Source organism: Manacus vitellinus, unplaced genomic scaffold (assembly GCF_001715985.3).
Source record: "Manacus vitellinus isolate BGI_N305 unplaced genomic scaffold, ASM171598v3 scaffold_0_pilon, whole genome shotgun sequence".
Taxonomy (NCBI): Eukaryota; Metazoa; Chordata; class Aves; order Passeriformes; family Pipridae; genus Manacus; species Manacus vitellinus.
The window spans coordinates 20,444,717-20,463,585 of NW_021938789.1; the positions used below are offsets into that span (position 1 = coordinate 20,444,717).

General features: G+C 37.8%; 1 protein-coding gene across 1 annotated transcript in view; it reads right to left on the reverse strand.

The window, feature by feature from the left end:
- Positions 1-18,869, reverse strand: part of CORIN (corin, serine peptidase) — a 99,303-nt gene that overhangs the window by 8,498 nt on the left and 71,936 nt on the right. The window contains exons 15-17 of the mRNA XM_018068865.2: positions 18,474-18,603; positions 5,122-5,244; positions 877-926 (exon numbers count right to left, since the gene is read on the reverse strand). Of these exons, the coding sequence (XP_017924354.2) occupies positions 877-926; positions 5,122-5,244; positions 18,474-18,603 (303 nt within the window). The remainder of the gene's footprint in view (positions 1-876; positions 927-5,121; positions 5,245-18,473; positions 18,604-18,869) is intronic.

Consider the following 18,869-nt stretch of genomic DNA (forward strand, 5'->3'; position numbering starts at 1 on the left):
TATCCTGTTTATACTCACTGTGATTTAGAGAACAAAAGAACACCACCAGTTTCTGCAATCAGCATCCCAAGGGAGAATATGCTACCATTGCATGTATCTGGTAATTTAGTGGTGAAGAAATAAATTGGAGCAATGGTTATTTCGTAACTTGTAATTCCTAATGTGTTCACTTAACTTTGGAGGGCAAGGAATTTTAAGTGTACTTTAAGTAACACATGAGAGGCAAACACCTTTGACAGGCTCCTATGCGCTTTTTCCTTTTTTTGATAAATAGCAACTGTTTTGATTAGTTTCCCAAAGTTAGATCATGCCTCGAAATTACTTTTCCCTGGGTCAAGCTAATTCATAGTTTAAGTATTCTGCAGCAAAGTTCTCTTTGTCTGTAGAACATGATTTCATCACAGACGAACTTCACAGATGAATTTCTGCATTTTCAAACCGCTTAAACTTGCAAAATCTGCTGCGCCAACAGACTTGGTCTGTAACTTTCTACTTCAGGTTCTTCTGTCCCCTTGTGCTTAACAACTAAACAGATCACAGCTTCAACTCCCAGGCAGATAGCCTGCTAACCACTCTGGTGGTAAAGGATACTTTCAGAAGGAAGTGTTATGAACTTAATTCTTGGAACCTGACTGCTGACAAAATTTGTTTTGTGGTATCAGGACTGGGCTACCTCAATACACAGATCCAATAGTCAAAATATAAGAAAATCTGATGAAATTGAGAAAAGTAGGGAAAAAGAAACCCAGTGCAAAACTGGATGTTGCAGAGGTCTAATAAAAATTTCAGAATGAAGCCACACTAAACATCCACATTTCTCAAAATGATTTAACACATTTTAACACAACATCTATTTTATATGCATTCCTCTCTTACCTTCTTTAGTGCAAAAGAGAGCCACTTTGCTTCTGCTTTGACACATCTGTCTAAATATGGAAACACAAACATGGCAGAAATCTCAATTAATTGATTAATTTTAGTAATTTGAAAATCAGCACAGGTATTGTACTCAGTGTAATCCAGTTGTTAAAAATTCCCCCAAACTGTAAAAAGAAACTCAAGGAGTTTCTTATGCCAGATCATTCATGGTTTCCAGCATCTGCCTGGTGAAAATTCAAAATATTAGTTCAGCTTTACAATGCATTTCAGGAGGGGATGCTACACATTTTGCAGACTACCTCGCTCCCTGGGCATGGATCCAACTCTGAGGTCGACTGGGATGTACAGTCTGTCAAGTCGTAATTTATGGCCCCCGAAAGCACAGAGATTGCCAGTCTCCTCTTCCTTACAGTCAAAGGACAGAATTTTCCTTTAAATGCCTTTGATAACATGCCTTAGAAGTTTTGTGCCATAAAGTTTGGGTGTTTTGAAAAAATCCAGGAAGTTTGCATAAGTAAGCATTAAAACAACAAAAACTTATCATTTGTTGTAAGTTTTCATATGAGAGAGGGAAGAGGTGACTTTTTTGTCAAGCGAGGGGAAATCCTGGTTAAATCAGTGAGCACTGTTGCACAAAAAGAACATTATTCTGGAATGTACTGAAAAACACCTGAAAGACAACACAGTCATCAGTCACAGCCAGAACGGCTTCATGAGAGGAAAGTCCTGCTTATCAAACCTGATTTCTTTTTATGACAAGGTAACCCACCTAGTGGATCAAGGGAAGCCAGTTGATGTAATCTTTTTGAATTTCAGTAAAGCTTTCAATACCGTCTCTAATGGGATCCTTCTGGACAGACTGTCCAGCACACAGCTGGATAAACACATCATGTGGTGGGTGAGCAATTGGCTCATGGCTCGAGCATAGAGGGTAATAGTGAATGGGGTGACATCAGACTGGTGACCATCTTAGGCCCAGTTTTCTTCATCATCTTCATCTTTCTTCATTCATAAATGACTTGGACACAGGACTGCAAAGGATACTGAAAAAGTTTGCAGAGGACACAAAACTGGGAGGAGCTGTCGACTCCCTCGAAGGCAGGGAAGCCCTGCAGAGAGACCTCACAAATTAGAGGAGTGGGGAATCACCAATCATATGAAGTTCAACAAGGGGAAGTGCCAGATTTTGCACCTGGGATAAGGCAACCCTGGATGTACATACAGGCTGGAGAATGAGATTCTGGAAAGCAGTGCTGCAGAAAGGGACCCGGGTGTCCCGGTTGATGGCAAGCTGAATATGAGTCAGCAGTGCCCTGGCAGCCAGGAGGGCCGACCGTGTCCTGGGGGGCATCAGGCAAAGCATCACCAGCTGGTCAAGGGAGGGGATTGTCTTGCTCTACTCTGCACTGGTGCAACCTCACCTTGAACACTGTGTGCAGTTTTGGGCACCACAATATAAGAAAGATATTAAGCTGTTAGAGAGAGTCCAAAAAAGGACAATGAAAATGGTGAAGGGCCTTGAGGGGAAGCCGTATGAGGAGTGGCTGAGGTCACTTGGTCTGCTCAGCCTGGAAAAGAGGAGACTGAGGGGAGACATTGCAGTCTAGAACTTCCTCATGAGGGGAAGAGGAGGGACAGATACTGATCTCTTCTCTGTGGTGACCAATGACAGGACCGGAGGGAATAACCTGAAGCTGCATCAGGGGAGGATTAGGTTGGAGATCAGAAAAAGATTCTTCACCCAGGGGGTGACTGGACACTGGAACAGGCTCCCCAGGGAAGTGGTCACAACACCAAACCTGCCAGATTTCAAGAATTGTTTGGATGATACTCTGGGGCATGTGGTGTGACTCTTGGGGGTAGTCCTGTGCAGGGCAAAGAGTTGGACTTAATGATCCTTGTGGATACCTTCCAACTCTGCATGTTCTGTGATTTTGTGAACTAGCTGACTGCCTTTGTATTTCCGCTACTTTTTCATTCCTACTGTGTACATGCTTTTCTGGCAGAAGCAGAGCTACCTGTTCCCCATGTAATTCTTCGAAGGCTTTAATCTCAGTCAGTAAGTAGTGTCTTTAAAACTGCAATCACCTAAAAAGAGGATGCATCTGATTTTAAGTCATAGATAGTAATATGGGCAAAACAACAGAGTGCCAGCCACCTCACCAGATTGCCTTGAATCTGGTATTTGACCAGGCCTTTTTTCCCTACATTGCATTTACCTCATTCACATACTGTGCAAATCAGTTTGTTTCTGTTCTTGAAAACACAGACTATAAAATTATTTTCCAGAGATAGTAGAGATGGACAATCAATTTCAGGACAGAAAATCATGTGCACAATTTTGAGAGACATTTGCGCTCCCTAAAAAAATTCACAGAATACAACTGAGAACAGCCATGATCATGTTTTACACTTGTTTCTTTGACTTACCAGACAGCCTGCTCTAAACGGCAGTTCTAAAGAGAAAACGTTAAGCTTTTATGTGTGCATAGCCTGTACTGTCAAAACTTTATGAATTAGTGGTGTATTTTTTAGTTCTTACCCAAGTTTCCATTAGTTCAGGAGCCAAACAGCCCTTTAAACATCCAACATACTCCACAGCACAAATCATTTACGTGGTGCAATTGATCCAGATGAATACACCTAGACTGCAGGGCTCGGGAGCACTTCCCAGTCATCTGGACTGGATGCCTGATGCAGCCAAAACAAAAAAACCCCTCACCCTTCATGCAAGGCTTTAGTTTCTCACTTCTTAGAATCATAGAATAGAATCATAGAATCAACCAGGTTGAAAAAGACTATAAAGATCAGCAAGTCCAACCCTTCAAGTGCAACCCTTCTTGTTACCCATTTTCTGGATTCAGGGGGACTCAAACATCTGTTCCTATATATTACTTTAATTTATGCAACAGATTTATCAATAATCCTCATTACTGATGTTTTCTCTGCTTGAACTTGTACTTTGGGCAAAACTAGATCTTTTGCTACTAGATCTTGTAACTCAGAGGCTCCAAGTCCATTCCTTCACACATTTCCTAGTAGACCTCTTTCAAACATGTCAAAAAGTACCTTGAAATTTCTGCTTTGCACTTTAGTGACTGAACAGAATATGACTGTGGATCTGCCTTTGCATCTGGTCACAACCCAAGCTGTTTATTCTTGTATTACCCTGGAGAAAAGCATTTCGATACTGTTAGGCTAGAGGAAAAACACAGTGAGAAAGGAAAAGAGTTAAAAAGACAACCTTCAGGTGTCAGGCACCATCTCATAATGACCTTTCTAGATGAAGAAATAAAAATGAACTTGAATGGGGGAAATACCAATGTAAACCAAAAAGTGTACAAAGTTGAGATGTACGAAAACAAAAGTTGCTTCTTGCTAGCTTCTTTTTAGTATTCTGCCATTAGGAAAAACTTTGAGTACAAAAAATAACAGAGTCAAGCAAAAGAAAAGTAGATTTATTCCTCAGATTTGTGTCTTCACACATATTGTATCTCTGCAGTTACCCAAGACAGTCTTTTCTTGTGAAATAGAAGGATTTTCTATGGAAGAAGGATGTTCTGAAATCTCCTAGACATTTGAAAGAGAGAATAAAAACTATACATCTGCTTTTTGAAGAATGCAGCTGTAGATGTGGATTAGGTGTCTCTCCCAGTTTTTCCCAGGATTTCTGAGTTAATTGGTTCTTCAGTCTCAAAGTCACACTTTGAATGTCTGAACCATGAGATCCTGGGTTCTCATTAGCAACTACCTGTTTAGTCAGGTTAATTGAAAGGAATATACCATCAGCCAGAGGAGCTGCTAAGGAAACCTACTGTAAGTGGATACAGACTCTGCTGAAGAAGCTGTGTTTGCTCCAGATGTATGAATCCAGACTACACGGGCTGAAGAGGATGGTAAGATGTTGCTGCAGATTTTGCTGGACTGTCTTGCTCAGCAGAGTTTTAATGAAGCTGTCTGGTCCAGGTGCTTCAGGGGCATCACCTATGTATTACTCAAGTGCTGTTATTTTAGCAGAATGGCCTCCTGAGGATTTGAAGTTAGACGCAGACTACAGTTGTTGTAGACACTAAAATCACTGCAGAGTGTATCTTAACAACTCACATGAGTATGTGCTGGGATTTATACACAGATACCTTGGAAAAAAAGAGCTTTCTTTGGGAGTAAGAGGGAGTTTGTTATCCTCCATTAGTAAGAGACTACCCACAGCAGTGACATAGATCTTATTTACCTGTTACTTACCCATTCACTAGAAGAGCGTGTAAAGTGGATGCATTTTTATTCTTCCAGTCTGAGTGCAGATTCAGCCATTTTTGGTGTTGCATTTCCTCATTCTCTACCACAATTTCTGTTTTGGATGGTCCTCTGAAAGAAATGAAAGACACTGATAGAACCTACTTCCAGTAGGTTTCTGTGTTACAGCTAAGAAAGTGAAGAGGCCCTAATGCCCTCTGTTTACTACGAAGATACACAGTTGAATGTTATGGCAAAGCCATGTGTGGCAGACACATAGTTAGGAGAATGAAATCACCCTGAGAAGCCAGGCCAGCCAATGTATGACTGCCACTTTGTCCTTTCTGACAAGAACCCAAACTAGAATCAGGAACAACAGGAGCCTTCTGGTGGCATTTACTGTAGTGCACACATTCATACTGTTTTAAAAGCTTCTCGCCTCCAAAAATAAAAAAAAAAAATAAATCTTCATATGTAAAAGTGGTGAAAGAAAAATTATTTTCTTACATTTCTGTCTTTGGAAATCCATTAAAATTTAACAGTAAAGAGCAGTCTAGGTCTTGTTAATAATACTTGAGAGTATCTATAAATCCAAACTGTCTGCTTTGTGAAACAGAACAAATCATGGGTGATGATGTCAAACCTGTCCTTCTGCAGCAAATTAAAAGTATATGTGTAAGTTAGAACAGTTCACTAGGAGATATTTTCATATATCCACTTCCTCAGTCTAATTACTGCCTGATAGACTCAAGCCCCTGAAGAAATTGCTATTTTACTAAATCTTGATTGCCAAGTGGAAAAAAGGAGTGCATTTCTATATGGCTTTACAAGTCATGCAACTTTCCAGCACAGAACCATCCACGATTAGCCATCGATCCCTGTCAATGACAAAGAATTACAATGACTGCTCTCCTGAACACTGGTCAAAGGCCAAATTCTAAATCCTAGTTCACAGTGAAAAGAATGAGAGAAGTTCAGAAAAAATGGCATGTCCTAAAACTGTCCTCTGCACCCAATTTCTCCTGACAGTACCTAGGAATGCCAGCCAGGTTACTAGTTTAAGTTCAATTTTCAGAACTGACTATATATCTTTTTAAATCTTTAAAAAACTCCAGCAGCCTTTACCCTTGATTGCATAAAGTAATAGAGATCAAAGAATTCTGTTTTATGGTAAAGTTTTCAGCGTAACCATATGGAAATGTTTTCAACAGAGCTGGCAGAATAAACTAGGCTTTGAGGTCACGGCTTTGGATTTTTCAGAACTTTCTCTGGGCATATTAAGCAAATATCATTCCATGATCTACTAAACAGAATGTGCAGGCAGATACTAACAAGCATTTTTAAAGACTGTGGTTTTAACTCATTTTGAGAAAGCTGCTTGCTGCAAAAAGGGTTTTCTTTCTCAGCACCTGCTTATAGCAAACACATAAAGCTCTCCTCTCTTCATATCCACATTTCTCACTCTTTTTCACAAAAAACATACACAAGTGTTTTTTCTGAAGATGACATTCTGCCTTATGATCTTCTGTGAGCAATGATGTTCATCATTTCTTAAATGTGTACAGTGATATTTTATGTAGTTGTAAACAGTGTCTGATCTATAAAATATGTAACTCAAAAATGTCCAAAAGGTGGAAATATCATGCCATTTGATGGATCCAAAACTATATTACCCCACATACCAGATTTTTTTGCTGAGACCTGCAGCTCTGAATTACAGCTTACAGTGATGATATAATCATCATTTAGGAGATACATACTTCTAAATCAAGGTAACAACCCACAAGACACTTACGCCTGTATGAAATTTTATAATTATTTATACAATGTATTATCCTTAGTCAAAAGTAAGATTCTGGCTATGCCTTTTTTTCCTTGGTGGTCACATCTTGATATACTACACTGAAAACCAGTATAGCCTAAGTTGTGTCTTTAGAATGCTTTATAGGAACACTTATAGTGTGACCCCCTTGATGCTGCTTATAAAAGTTTTTCTTTCAGATAGGCAAGGGCTGCCACTTGTCTCCTTTCATTTATTTAATTAGAAATAACCAGAATGAAGGAGACCTAAGATCATAATTTCTAGGTGAAGAAGGATGGAGACAATGGATAGCATTTGTGTAGAGACCAGAGCATACCCAGAATTGCCAGAGAATGAGAGAACACGAGCTAAAAATGTTAGGATTAAAGACTTGGGCTGGTGTGAGCTTCTGGGTGTGGGACTTTCAGAGGGGCATCTGGGCCAAGAGTTTACATTATACCAGGGACTATAAATCACTCAGAGAAAAGGAGAGAGGTGGAGCAGTGAAGACTTAATTTAGGCAGACCCATCCTGTGCTCCAGAAACACAGCAGGCAGCACATTCTACTCAGTTCCTCTTGGAGCTATAACACACAATTTCTTCTTAGAGTAGACACATTCTAAAGAAAAGGGAAGAAGGATCTTGCAATGGACAGAGCCACATGAACTCACAATTCACAAGAATATTTGGCTTTATGGAGCTTCTCAGACTCTTAAAAAATAAGGTTGCAGCTGCTAATTACCTTTACACATCGAGCTTCAAGTTCAAAATTAGCTCTCCTGCCAGTTTTATAGTTCAGTGGCCTGCTGAAGTTGCAGTATCTTTCAGGATTTCAGGCAAACCAATTAAAGACTTTTTTTTACTAAACACTTTCAGAAGGCTCTTTCACTTCTCTGCAGTTTTCTATTTTCCCCTTTGGTTTGCATATACCGGAACAGTTTTGTTCAGAAACCTGGTGTGGATTTTAAACTAGTGCTTTTAATTATTACCTGTACTGCAATAAAAAGCAAAATTGAAACAGTGTTTCTTGACTGAAACCATTTATATTGGAACACAGTGTGCAGTTTTGAGGCGCCTCAGTTTAAGAGGATATTCAAAAACTGGAAAGGATCACGCAAATGGCTTTCAAATTTTCTAGGGCACTCTGGCAGTGACGCATAAGTAGGGTTTGAGGGAACTGGACTTGCTTATTCTTGTGAAGAAGAAGCTAATGGACAATTCAATAAAAACCTTCAACTACTTGAACAGGAGTTAAAACACAACAGAAAGAAATTTTTCCAGAAGTGCTGCATGGTAAACCCTGGGGGAAATGGCTTACAGTTGCAGCTTTGGAGATTCATAGAAGATGAAAAGGAAATATTTTTTCACTAGGAAGGTGAAGCAGCTCTGGAACAGAGAAACTGTGAAATTCCAATCTATCCAGGTTTTTAAGACTTAGTTAAACAGAGCAGTGGTTGAGCTGAGCTCATTTTGGCAATAATCCTGCTTCAAATAGGAGGTGAACTAGATTTCTCCCGCTGTTACTGTGAGGATTTTATGATTCTGTTGCACAGTACAAATAGACTGTAGTGACCAGTACCTACACTGAAGAGCTAAATTTTAAAAAAGGCCAAGTTACCAGAACAGACTTTACACACATCAGAGTGTATTTTAACATTAAGGTACAGTCACTGAATCACAGAATCAATTAGGCTGGAAAAGACCTCTGAGGACATAGAATCCAATCAATTTCTACGTGTAGATATCTGAACTATCTACATTACTTCAGTAAGTTTATTAGTGATATCTGCAAACTTAAGGCATTCATACCATGGTAACAATAATTCACACCTTTTCAGTTGTGATTTTTGGACCAGATCCCTCACCAGGTTTCCAAGATAATGTACAAATCCTGCCTGCATCCACATGACTTTATAACATCTCGTGGTGCTATTTGGATGAAACTATTAGTGTACTGAAATACTATTTTTAAACCCTTGGGGTTTTAAGAATCTGAACAGACCACAAAAGTTTAATTGTCTCATGTGTCTAGTGTCTGGAGTAAATCTTTATATCCAAAAGAGCTATGCTAGAGCTTCTGAGCTCAAACTGCTCAAACATAACACTCAAAGAACATACTTTAGGGTTCCTGTAGTCCCAGCCTGTGGGCTTCTCCAAGACTATATGAAAAGTGCCATATTTAAGTAAGTTTAAAACAGATGCACAACAAACAGCAATGTTTTATGATTTTTTTCTCCTTTATATTTGAAGTGATAGAAATACCAGGCTTAGTGGTAAAAGACAAGTATGACTTTCATGTAGATTTTCATTAGGTCCTCTGCACTGCTTTCAAGAATGAAATAGAATTAGCATCTATGAAAAAATTCTTCCACAAGACTTTCTTTCACTAAACAATTAACTATTGGAAAATTCAGCCGAAAGAAATCTTACGAGGCCATCTGATCCATTCCCCTAATCCAAAATAAGATCAACCATATCTAAATCCTGACAGATTTTGTTCTAGCCTCTTTGTACCTATCCTCAGCGTTTTAAGGCAATATATGCAAGCAATGTTTTTCTAATGTTTGTTCTTAATCTGCCTACCTGTCTTTTAAGCTCATTACTCTGTCTTATTTCCAATGGAAATGGAGAACAAGTTACTCCTTACCTTTTACATATTCCAAGGCTCCTATACCTCCCCCTGACTGACTACCCAGAGTTTCCAACCCTTCTTCATATACCATGCTTTCTAGGTCTCCGGTCATTCCTGTGACCTATTCTGAACTTTCCTCATCTAGTCAAAATCTAACACAAACTGAATACTCCAGAGGGATTACTCATAAACATTCCTGGTTAATTCAGGCCATTTCTCCAGTCTGTCAAAAATTTTTAAATTCTAATTCTGCTCTCCAAAATGCTTTCAGATCCTCCCAGTTGATGGTGAATGAGAAATGATCAAGCGTACTCTCCACTCTCTCTTCTGAATGACTCAGAACACCACTACCACTCCAGACACACTAGAATGTGTCTAGCCCCCTACCAAGACATCTTTATGGTTTGACAATGAATCATCAACAGTCTCATATCACTTTATCTTCGTCCATATCTCCTTATTTATTTCAAAAGTAATTTCACATAGTGTGAAAGTTATATCACATCTACAGTTCCTTCCCCATCCACAGTGGCTCTGCTATTTCAAGGAATAAATTAAGGGACTCTGACATGATTCATTACTGACAAATACATTCTGCCTGTCATTAAGACCTCATATGTCTGTAAATATTTGTTGGTATTTGAAGCTAGGTGACTAGTTTGTAAATCTCTGCATCTTCTTCTTTTATCCTTTTTAATGAAAGATGGCATACCAAATAGTTTTCTCCATTCTCTCACACTTCTCAAAATTATGGCTTCCATTACTGTCAGCCATAATGGAGACCAACCATAGCCATAAATTTAAATGCACTTGGATGAATTTCGACAAAACTAGCTACTATGTAAAGTACTTTATTACCTATTATTTTCTTACTCTAGCCCCATTTCTTAGGTCTTTGCCACTTTAGACACATAACATGATTTCCTAAGGTTTCTTTGTGCTTTTGTTTTAGTTTTTTGCTTGTTTGCTTTGGTTTTGTTTGTTTGTTCGCTTTGTTTAATATTCCTGGTTTTTTCCAGATATTTTTGCTGTTGTTCTATACCACTTCCTGTAAGTTTGAACTACATCTTCACTCCCTCTAGAATTCCATTTCCAGTTTCAGGTCACTCTACAGCTTGTGCCTCAGCCAAGTTAGTCTTGTTCTTCACAGAAGATGTCTGCTAGATCTAATGAACTTAAAATTCTAACATATCTAATTTCTTTAATCTAAAAAGTTTCCTTTAATCTAAGTCAATTAAAAAAATCAATAATCTGTAAAATCAGTCACTCATAAAATCAAAAAACAAGACATTTCAATTTTCAGTAGCACTTACGTCTACGCCAGTGGGAAATTCTAACATTCTTACATTTTCTTATTTTTCAATTTCAACTTCAAAATTAGAACATTCCTTTAATACATTTAATTTCGCACTATCTAATTCCCTTATGTGTGTTTAGGAGAGGAATTTTTAGAATTAAGAAAGAAAAATCCAGTCTGTGTTCTACATTATAAATGTGCTCACAGTGGGGAAAAGTAATGTTTCATGAGATAAGCTGTACAATGGAAATATTAAATAAAAAGCATTGAAGCCTGCTACCTGCTGATCACTGTGCACAACAGTCAAAGTTTATGTTGGAACACAATGAGCATTATGATTTGCATGTTAAATTATAATAAAAAATAAAGAAAAAAATAAAAGGCAGGAATTAATTTTAGTTTATGAAGTTTGTCATTTTGTTTGTAACAGTTTGGGATACTTTATTCTCCCTACTTCATTCTGGAAACCTCTGTCAAATGTATTAAATTGCAAGTTTAGGATAAAGTTTAATCCATAAACTGGATTACTTCTCCCTTCAAAGTAACAGTAACATGCATCTGTTCAGCTTCTATAATTCCATTGTTGTAAACCTCTTGTGACAAAAGGCTTGGAAAAGGAAGCCTTGAGTTATTCCAGAAAGCAATGAATAATGCATGTATGGGCAGTAATTTAAAACAAATTAGGCCTATTTCTGAGCTGCCACAGCATCTGTTTCCTGTCTGTACTTACTAGTTAAGATGATTCTTGGTCTTGAGTAGAATTCTCTAAAGCCACAGCCGTGCCATAGAATATAAAGTAAAAGATCAAAAACTTGATTTTTACAGCATTAAAATCAGAGAAATGTGAAATTGTAATGTGAAAACACATTGAAACATAGAAAATGGAAATTAAAAAGATTTGCTGCATTGATAGAAAACTCAATGATTAAATAGTTCTTAAAATTTCTAGCAGAAAGTAGGCAATCACTGTGATATTTCCAGGTTTCAAAATCCCTAAGTCTTATGTTCTAACTGATAAACTAGTCAACCCTACCAACAATTCTACTTGCTTTATTTCTGTGTGCTGGTTTTGGCTAGGATAGAGTTAATTCTCTGTAGTTAGTATGGAATTGTGTTTCGGATTTGTGCTGAAAACTGTGTTGATAATAGTGGGTTGTTTTTATTCTTGCTGAGCAGCGCTTACACAGAGTCAAGGTCTGTTCTACTCCTCACCCCATCTCACCAGAGAGAGGGCTGGGAGCGCACAAGGACTCAGCAGGGGATGCAGCCAGGACAGACCCCAACTCTCCAAAGGCATATTCCATACCATATGGCATAATGTTCAGCATGTAAAGCACGAGGAAAGAGGAAGAAGGGGAGGGGGGAATGTTTGGAGTGATGGCATTTGTCTTCCCAAGTCGACATTACATGTGAAGGACCCTATTTCCCTGGAGAGGGTTGAATACACCCCTGCTCACAAGAAGTGGTGAATGAATTCCTTGTTTTGCTTTGCTCGTGTGTGTGGCTTTTGCTTTACCTATTCATCTGTCTTTATCTCAATCCACAAGTTTTCTCACTTTTACTCTTCCCCATTGTCTCTCCATCCCACTGGGAATAGTGAGCAAGTGGCTACATGGGGCTGAGCTGGTGGCTGGCATTACAACACAACACTCAGTTGCTTGAGTTTGTAAATTATAGGTCTCATAAAGTATGATTTTGTAGCTTAACTTAAAAAAAGACCATTTGGGACCATCTAAATTTAAAACTTCAAATAAAATCTAGATTTTCTTAGCTGGAAGTCTTAATTCAACTTCAAATTAAATGTAAACTCCGTCATTTAAGGTCAATTAGGTTTTAATTTTTAAAATACGAAGGACGCATTTTAGAGAAAAATATTGTTTTGAAATAAAATTGTACATGTTTCCTTTTAAAAAGTTGAAACAAATAACTTGACTTTTCAACCTTTCTTCCCCTGCTGAAGCTGTTCACTGAATTTGAACAAAATTCACTTGTTTCTTTGTTTAATGTTGTCCTTGACAGAATTATTATCCACTAAGAAGTCTTCTCATAGTTCTACTGGTAATAACAAATTAGTAAAAAAAAAAACCAACAACCAAACCAAACCAACCAACCAAACACCTCCCCCCAAAAAAACCCCAAAACCACTTCAACTTGCAGATTACAGAAAGACTTTTCAGTGCAGACAGATTTAATATCTGTTTAGTGTTAAGGTGAGTAAATTTGACCTGGAAGCCAGGGAAAAAAAAGAAAATGAAGGGGGGTTTATAATGTAATTTGTACAAGCTGTGACATAAAATATTTTTAAAAGGATTTGTGATCAATACTTAGAATAAGAATTAAGAACATTTCCTTTGTTGGCAGTGTTCATTTATCTTTCTTTTAGTCAATCACAGAATGGCTGGGCTTGGAAGGGACCTTTGGAGGTCAAGTAGGGCCACCTATGGCCAGTTACCCAGGAGCACATTCAGGCAGCTCCAAGGCCTTTGAGATACTAAATTACCAATAACAATTCTCTTTTTACTTAAAAAAACCCCAACTATCCGATTATGGAGCTAAAAAGTGTTATATGAGGTAACTGACCCTATGATTAATTGAAGAAATTGTCACAATTTGCCAGGAATTATTAGGCCGAAGTTTCTTTGTAAAAAGCCTTATCCAAATAATTATATTTTAAAATACTACATATGTACATGAAAGATGAGACATAATCTATCAGATTTAATCTAATGCAACTCTAATACACTGATTAAAGTCTGCATATTTTAATATTGGTTTACAGTTGCTCAAAATTACTAAAACAGCTTTCTACATCTACCACAGCTTGTGATGTTATTTTCAGTAAATTTTATTAACAAGTTATTAGTTTCCATTCTTAAAAAATTAAATGCAACATGAAGAATTTGCTATTTTGCTAAATCACCTAGAGAATTAATAGAACACACTGTGGTCATGGACAATGAGAATAGATTCAAGGTAGGTCAAGAATATTTTACATTCTGTTGAGTGTGTCTAGAAATCCAGACAATTAATGAGTTCAAATACTTCATCTTTGGCATGGAATTTGATTCACTAAATGTCATATTTATTCTTGGAGAAAATGAAGTAGGTTACATTCAGAAGTTCAAATTTATTATATGACAGAAGTATTCAGGGTTTTTTCCTTTGATTTTTTTAGACAATCAAGACATTAAACTGAGCTTCCGTTATCCCTGTTGCAGAAACAGTTATATAGTAATAAGAAAGCATAATAGTTCATGTAAGAACAACAGGTTATTGGTCCAGCAGCTTGACTGCTCAGTTGTCAAATATTAGTAAAGAACTCCATACAAAAGAGAGAGAGTGAGAAAGTATTAGGAAAGACAAAAGGCCAGACAGTAAGAAGAGATTGGTCCCTCCCTTTCATAAATACACACACAGTAGATGCTACAGCAGAGGAAAAGAAGGAAAAGGAGCTACTGCTTTCAGTGGAAACACAGCCTCCAAGAAAAGGAGCAGAAGCCGCAGGAAGAGGTAGCAGAGTTTACAGTAGATTTTTAAAAACAAGTATCTTGGTATACAGCTGTGATTTTATGCTCTTACTGCTAGACCAGAACAAGTAGATGAGGTAAAATACTCCTGTACTCGTGCTGGGTACAAGCTGCTGATGTTTATCATTATTATATTTCTTATATCATCCTAGTGCAGCAAAGAAAGACAAAGTATTCCATTACATTGCCATGGAGTAACAGAACAGCTCCACTAACTTCTGCCTTTGTCAAACTTCAGAGCTGAGCAGACCATGGTTTTACGGTCACTATTTCATCAACAAAAAATGTGGATTCCAAGTATATGAAAGCAGTTTTCTTTAACTGAACATCAAGACAAAACTACAGTCTTCTAACATAATGTTCTGAACCTACACGCTACACCCACCTTCAGCAGCATAGCCTCTGTTGCACACACCAGGACAGATGTGAGACTGATGGCAACTGCTGTTCCATTTTCTATCTGTGTCAGCAGGAAAATTAATCGCCAAGGTCTGCATTTAATGTCACTGTACTGAAATTTGGGACTCAGAAGGAGGTCTCTGAACAAATTTATGTGTCCTGAGATGAACAGGCAGTTGCATCAAGTGATATGATAGTCCCGTCTGGCTGTAAACTATGAAACCTAAGACCTGAACATTCCCATTAGGCTCTTAGCGTTACAAACAAAAGCTTACTTCATATCTAACATTCTTTTTGCACTAGAGGGAAACATAAGAACTGCTAAGAATACATACTGCATAACTTTAGCAACAGCCATCATTAGTCTTTCAGACAATGCTTGGAACTTGCAGTTTTCTGTGATGTTGCATCATGCATCACACAACAGATTGCACGAGCTGTGCAGTAAAAAATTGGAGAACCACATCATCTGTGGAATTACAACTGGCAAACAGCCAGGAAAACTACTTGCACTTTGTGCAATAGGCAGAATAGAATTAATTTTAATGCTGCTTCAGACATAATGCTTATACATCCCAAAGAGACGGATTGATATTCTGCAAAATGTGTTACCACTATCAGCTAAACTAAACCAACTTTAACCACTGTCATTTAATTATCTTCATCTGTTTTTCAGCTTGATTTAGACTTAAGTATTAAAAATATGTTATTTTTAAATAACTAGAATATCCAAAAGCTGTTAGAAAGACACTGTTTTAGTTTATTAAACATTACCACATTATATAGCAATTGGTAGTTTTTATTTGGCAAAGTTATGAAAAGTAGTTTGCTTTACAGAAAATAAAAATGTCATATGTTACCATTCATTGTAATTCCAAGTCTAAGACATTAATAAGTCCTAACTTTGATATCTGATGTGCATTACTTTTCTCTAAGAATAAACAAGGGAACTATTACATCAAAACCAAGTATTCAAGAAGTCATTATTAAAAAAATCTGCACAACTGCAAAACTGGGTGTTTCTGTACTGTGCTCTAATATGGACAGACTCTGTATATTCACACCTTTAATATTCTGAAGGAGTAAAATGAAGTTGTTCTGACTGGGAATACTTGAAGAAAAGAACTGCTTAAAATATTTTCTATTTATTTATTAATAAAAAGGAGTGTTTTTATCATTATTTGAGTTCTGTGCAATATACAGTCTAATTTACCTGTACCCTCAATGGTGACTGGAAAGACCATGTTAAATACACCAATGTTATCAACCTCACAGACATTCTTATTGTAAGTCAAATAAATAATATATACAGGACATAACAGTCAACAGATGAAGTTTATGGTTTCAGATCAGATTTCACAGTGAGTGGCATGAAACTCCATTTTATAATTTGGTCTTCCATTTCACCATATAGCAAATGTTACCTCTGTGACATTTTCATTGAACCCCTATGCAATGTTTACAAAGGAATTGAATAATTATGCTAACTCATATTACTACTTTTTTAAATCAGTTCTGCTGAATGCATCATAATCTTTGTTTTTCTTACAACTCTTCTTCAAAGACAATTTACTGTACTTTTGGCAGTGCCACTTGACAAAAACTTGGAGAACAGCTAAGAAAATCAAGCTTCAGGTGACTGACAAAATCAGGCACTAAGAATGGAAAGACAAACACTAGTTTGGCTTTCTGAAGTACTGTGAGAAAGAATTAGAAATTCATACTGGAGTCAGACTGAAGTTGTAGACTTCAAGTTTGTACTGGAATTTCCCACTGCCCTTCACACAACTACTGTCACTACTAAAAAGATCTTGTAGAAAAACTGATTTGTAAACTATCTTTCTTACCCTGTTGGAAAATGGATATGTGAGATTTAAGAATCATTTTTGTCTCATGTTTCTTAAAAGTGTAGGATTGATAACATCTGTTAGCAAGCATCAGTGAAGAAGCAGGAAGGTATAGGTTTCTACTCATGCTCATGTGCCTTCAGCCTAGGCACACTTCTGTAAAAAGGAAGGAATCAGGGGTCCTGTGATAATTAAACACCTTTTTCATTTTCCTAGCAGCAAGTATCATAGGAAAGTTAAGCAAATTTTATGTTAGGAATGATGTCAAGTTGAATATGAGTCAGCAGTGCCCTGGCAGCCAGGAGGGTCAACCATGTCCTGGGGGGCATCAGGCAAAGCATCACCAGCCGGCTGAGGGAGAGGATTGTCCTGCTCTGCTCTGCACTGGGGCAGCCTCACCTGGAATATTGTGTTTTGGGCACCACAATATAAAAGATATTAACCTGTTAGAGAGCATCCAAAGAAAGGCAACGAAGATGGTAAAGGGCCTTGAGGGGAAGTTGTATGAGCAGCAGCTGAAGTCACTTGGTCTGTTTAGCCTGGAGACTGAGGGGAGACCTCATTGCAGTCTACAACTTCCTTGTGAGGGGAAGAGGAGGAGCAGGCACTGATCCCTTGTCTATGGTCACCACTGACAGGACCCAAGGGAATGGCCTGAAGTTGTGCCAGGGTAGGTTTAGGTTGGAGATCAGAAAAAGGTTCTTCATCCAGAGGGTGGTTGGGCCCTGGAACTTTCCCAGGGAAGTAGTCACAACACCAAGCCTGACAGAATTTAAGAAGCATTTGGATGATACTTTGGAGCACATGGGGTGACTCTTGGGGTGTCCTGTGAAGGGCCAGGAGTGGGACTTGATGATACCTGAAGGTATCAAAGCATTTTAAGCTTTATTAGGATGTTATATAAGGTTAAAGCATAATGATATTATTTAGATACACTAAACTAGCTAGAGGAGTATAGAATCTTTGTGTATTAGAATGGCAGGCAATCCATTTACAGATGTTCTTGAATGCAGGGTATTACTACAACTGATGTCAAGTATCCCCGCAGTGCAAGGCAATATGCAGTAAGTTAAGTGTAACCCAGGGTCTTTATTCTCCTGTGTATTTTGAGAAAGGTACAAAGAACAAGATTACATGTCAGTATGTGTAGTGGTGAAAGACAAATAGAAAAGACAATTCTTAATCCAGTTTGGGGATCAGACACTGACAAAAGATATCCTTATATACCATCGGATCTGTCTTTTCCTAGTAGAAGACAGCTGGATATCAGAACAGATGAACTTGTTTTTTTCCCAACAGTTATATTCGTATCAACTATTCCACAAAGCAGCTATTACATTAGTGTGCGTGCAATAAGAAAGACATACAGAGGCTATTTCTTTTTCTGAGTTCCACAAAGAAAGCTCTATTTTTAACAATTCATTGTTCAGAGATACCCAAGCTAAATATATCTGCTTGCCTAACTCACAAGTATTTGTTGCAGAATGCAAATAAACAAAGAGAAATTTTCCTGTGTTTCCTAAGTCTGCTGTAATTCTTCGGGAAGAAACAGAGTATCACATTGCCAAACAATTCTGAGCCTCAGCAATAACTGCAAGTTCAAATATTGAGACTTGGCAAGACATTATCTGTTCAACACACTCTTTTAGTAACAATCATGCAATGTTCATAAAGTGGTGAAAGCACCTAGGTTTTAGTGAACTTCTGTTCCTGCCATAGTTTACAAAATTTCTTTACCTCTTTTCTCAGTGAATGATTTCCACACCAAGTCTAACATGGCAGTGATAATGATAATATCTAACTCCAGCACTCCGACTGTCCTAAGAAATTTATCAAATCTACAAACTACTGACCTTACCCTAAACCCATCTGATTGCAGGCCAGTTGGCTTAAGTTTTCTTGCCACTCATCAGCACAAACATGGTTATCAGTAGCTGATCTGTGAATGGTCAGGAACATCAAGGAATTCATGTTTTTAGACAGGGTAACTGGAAAGAAAAAAGGAGGACAATTTCACTGTTATTTCACATAGTTTTATAAATGGCAAACTGAAAACATACAACTACATTAAAAAGAGTTTTCCAAGATGCCAGCACTTTTCCTGGGTTTATAGGCTGAATAGCTGTGCAATTTAAAACCAAGGCAACCGTGGCTATCAGAACCTTGCTAAGATTGAACAGTATGAGACACTGGTAGCATTTAATCCTGTAAAATGATGTTTCACCCCACAGATAGTACATCCCACTGAAATAAT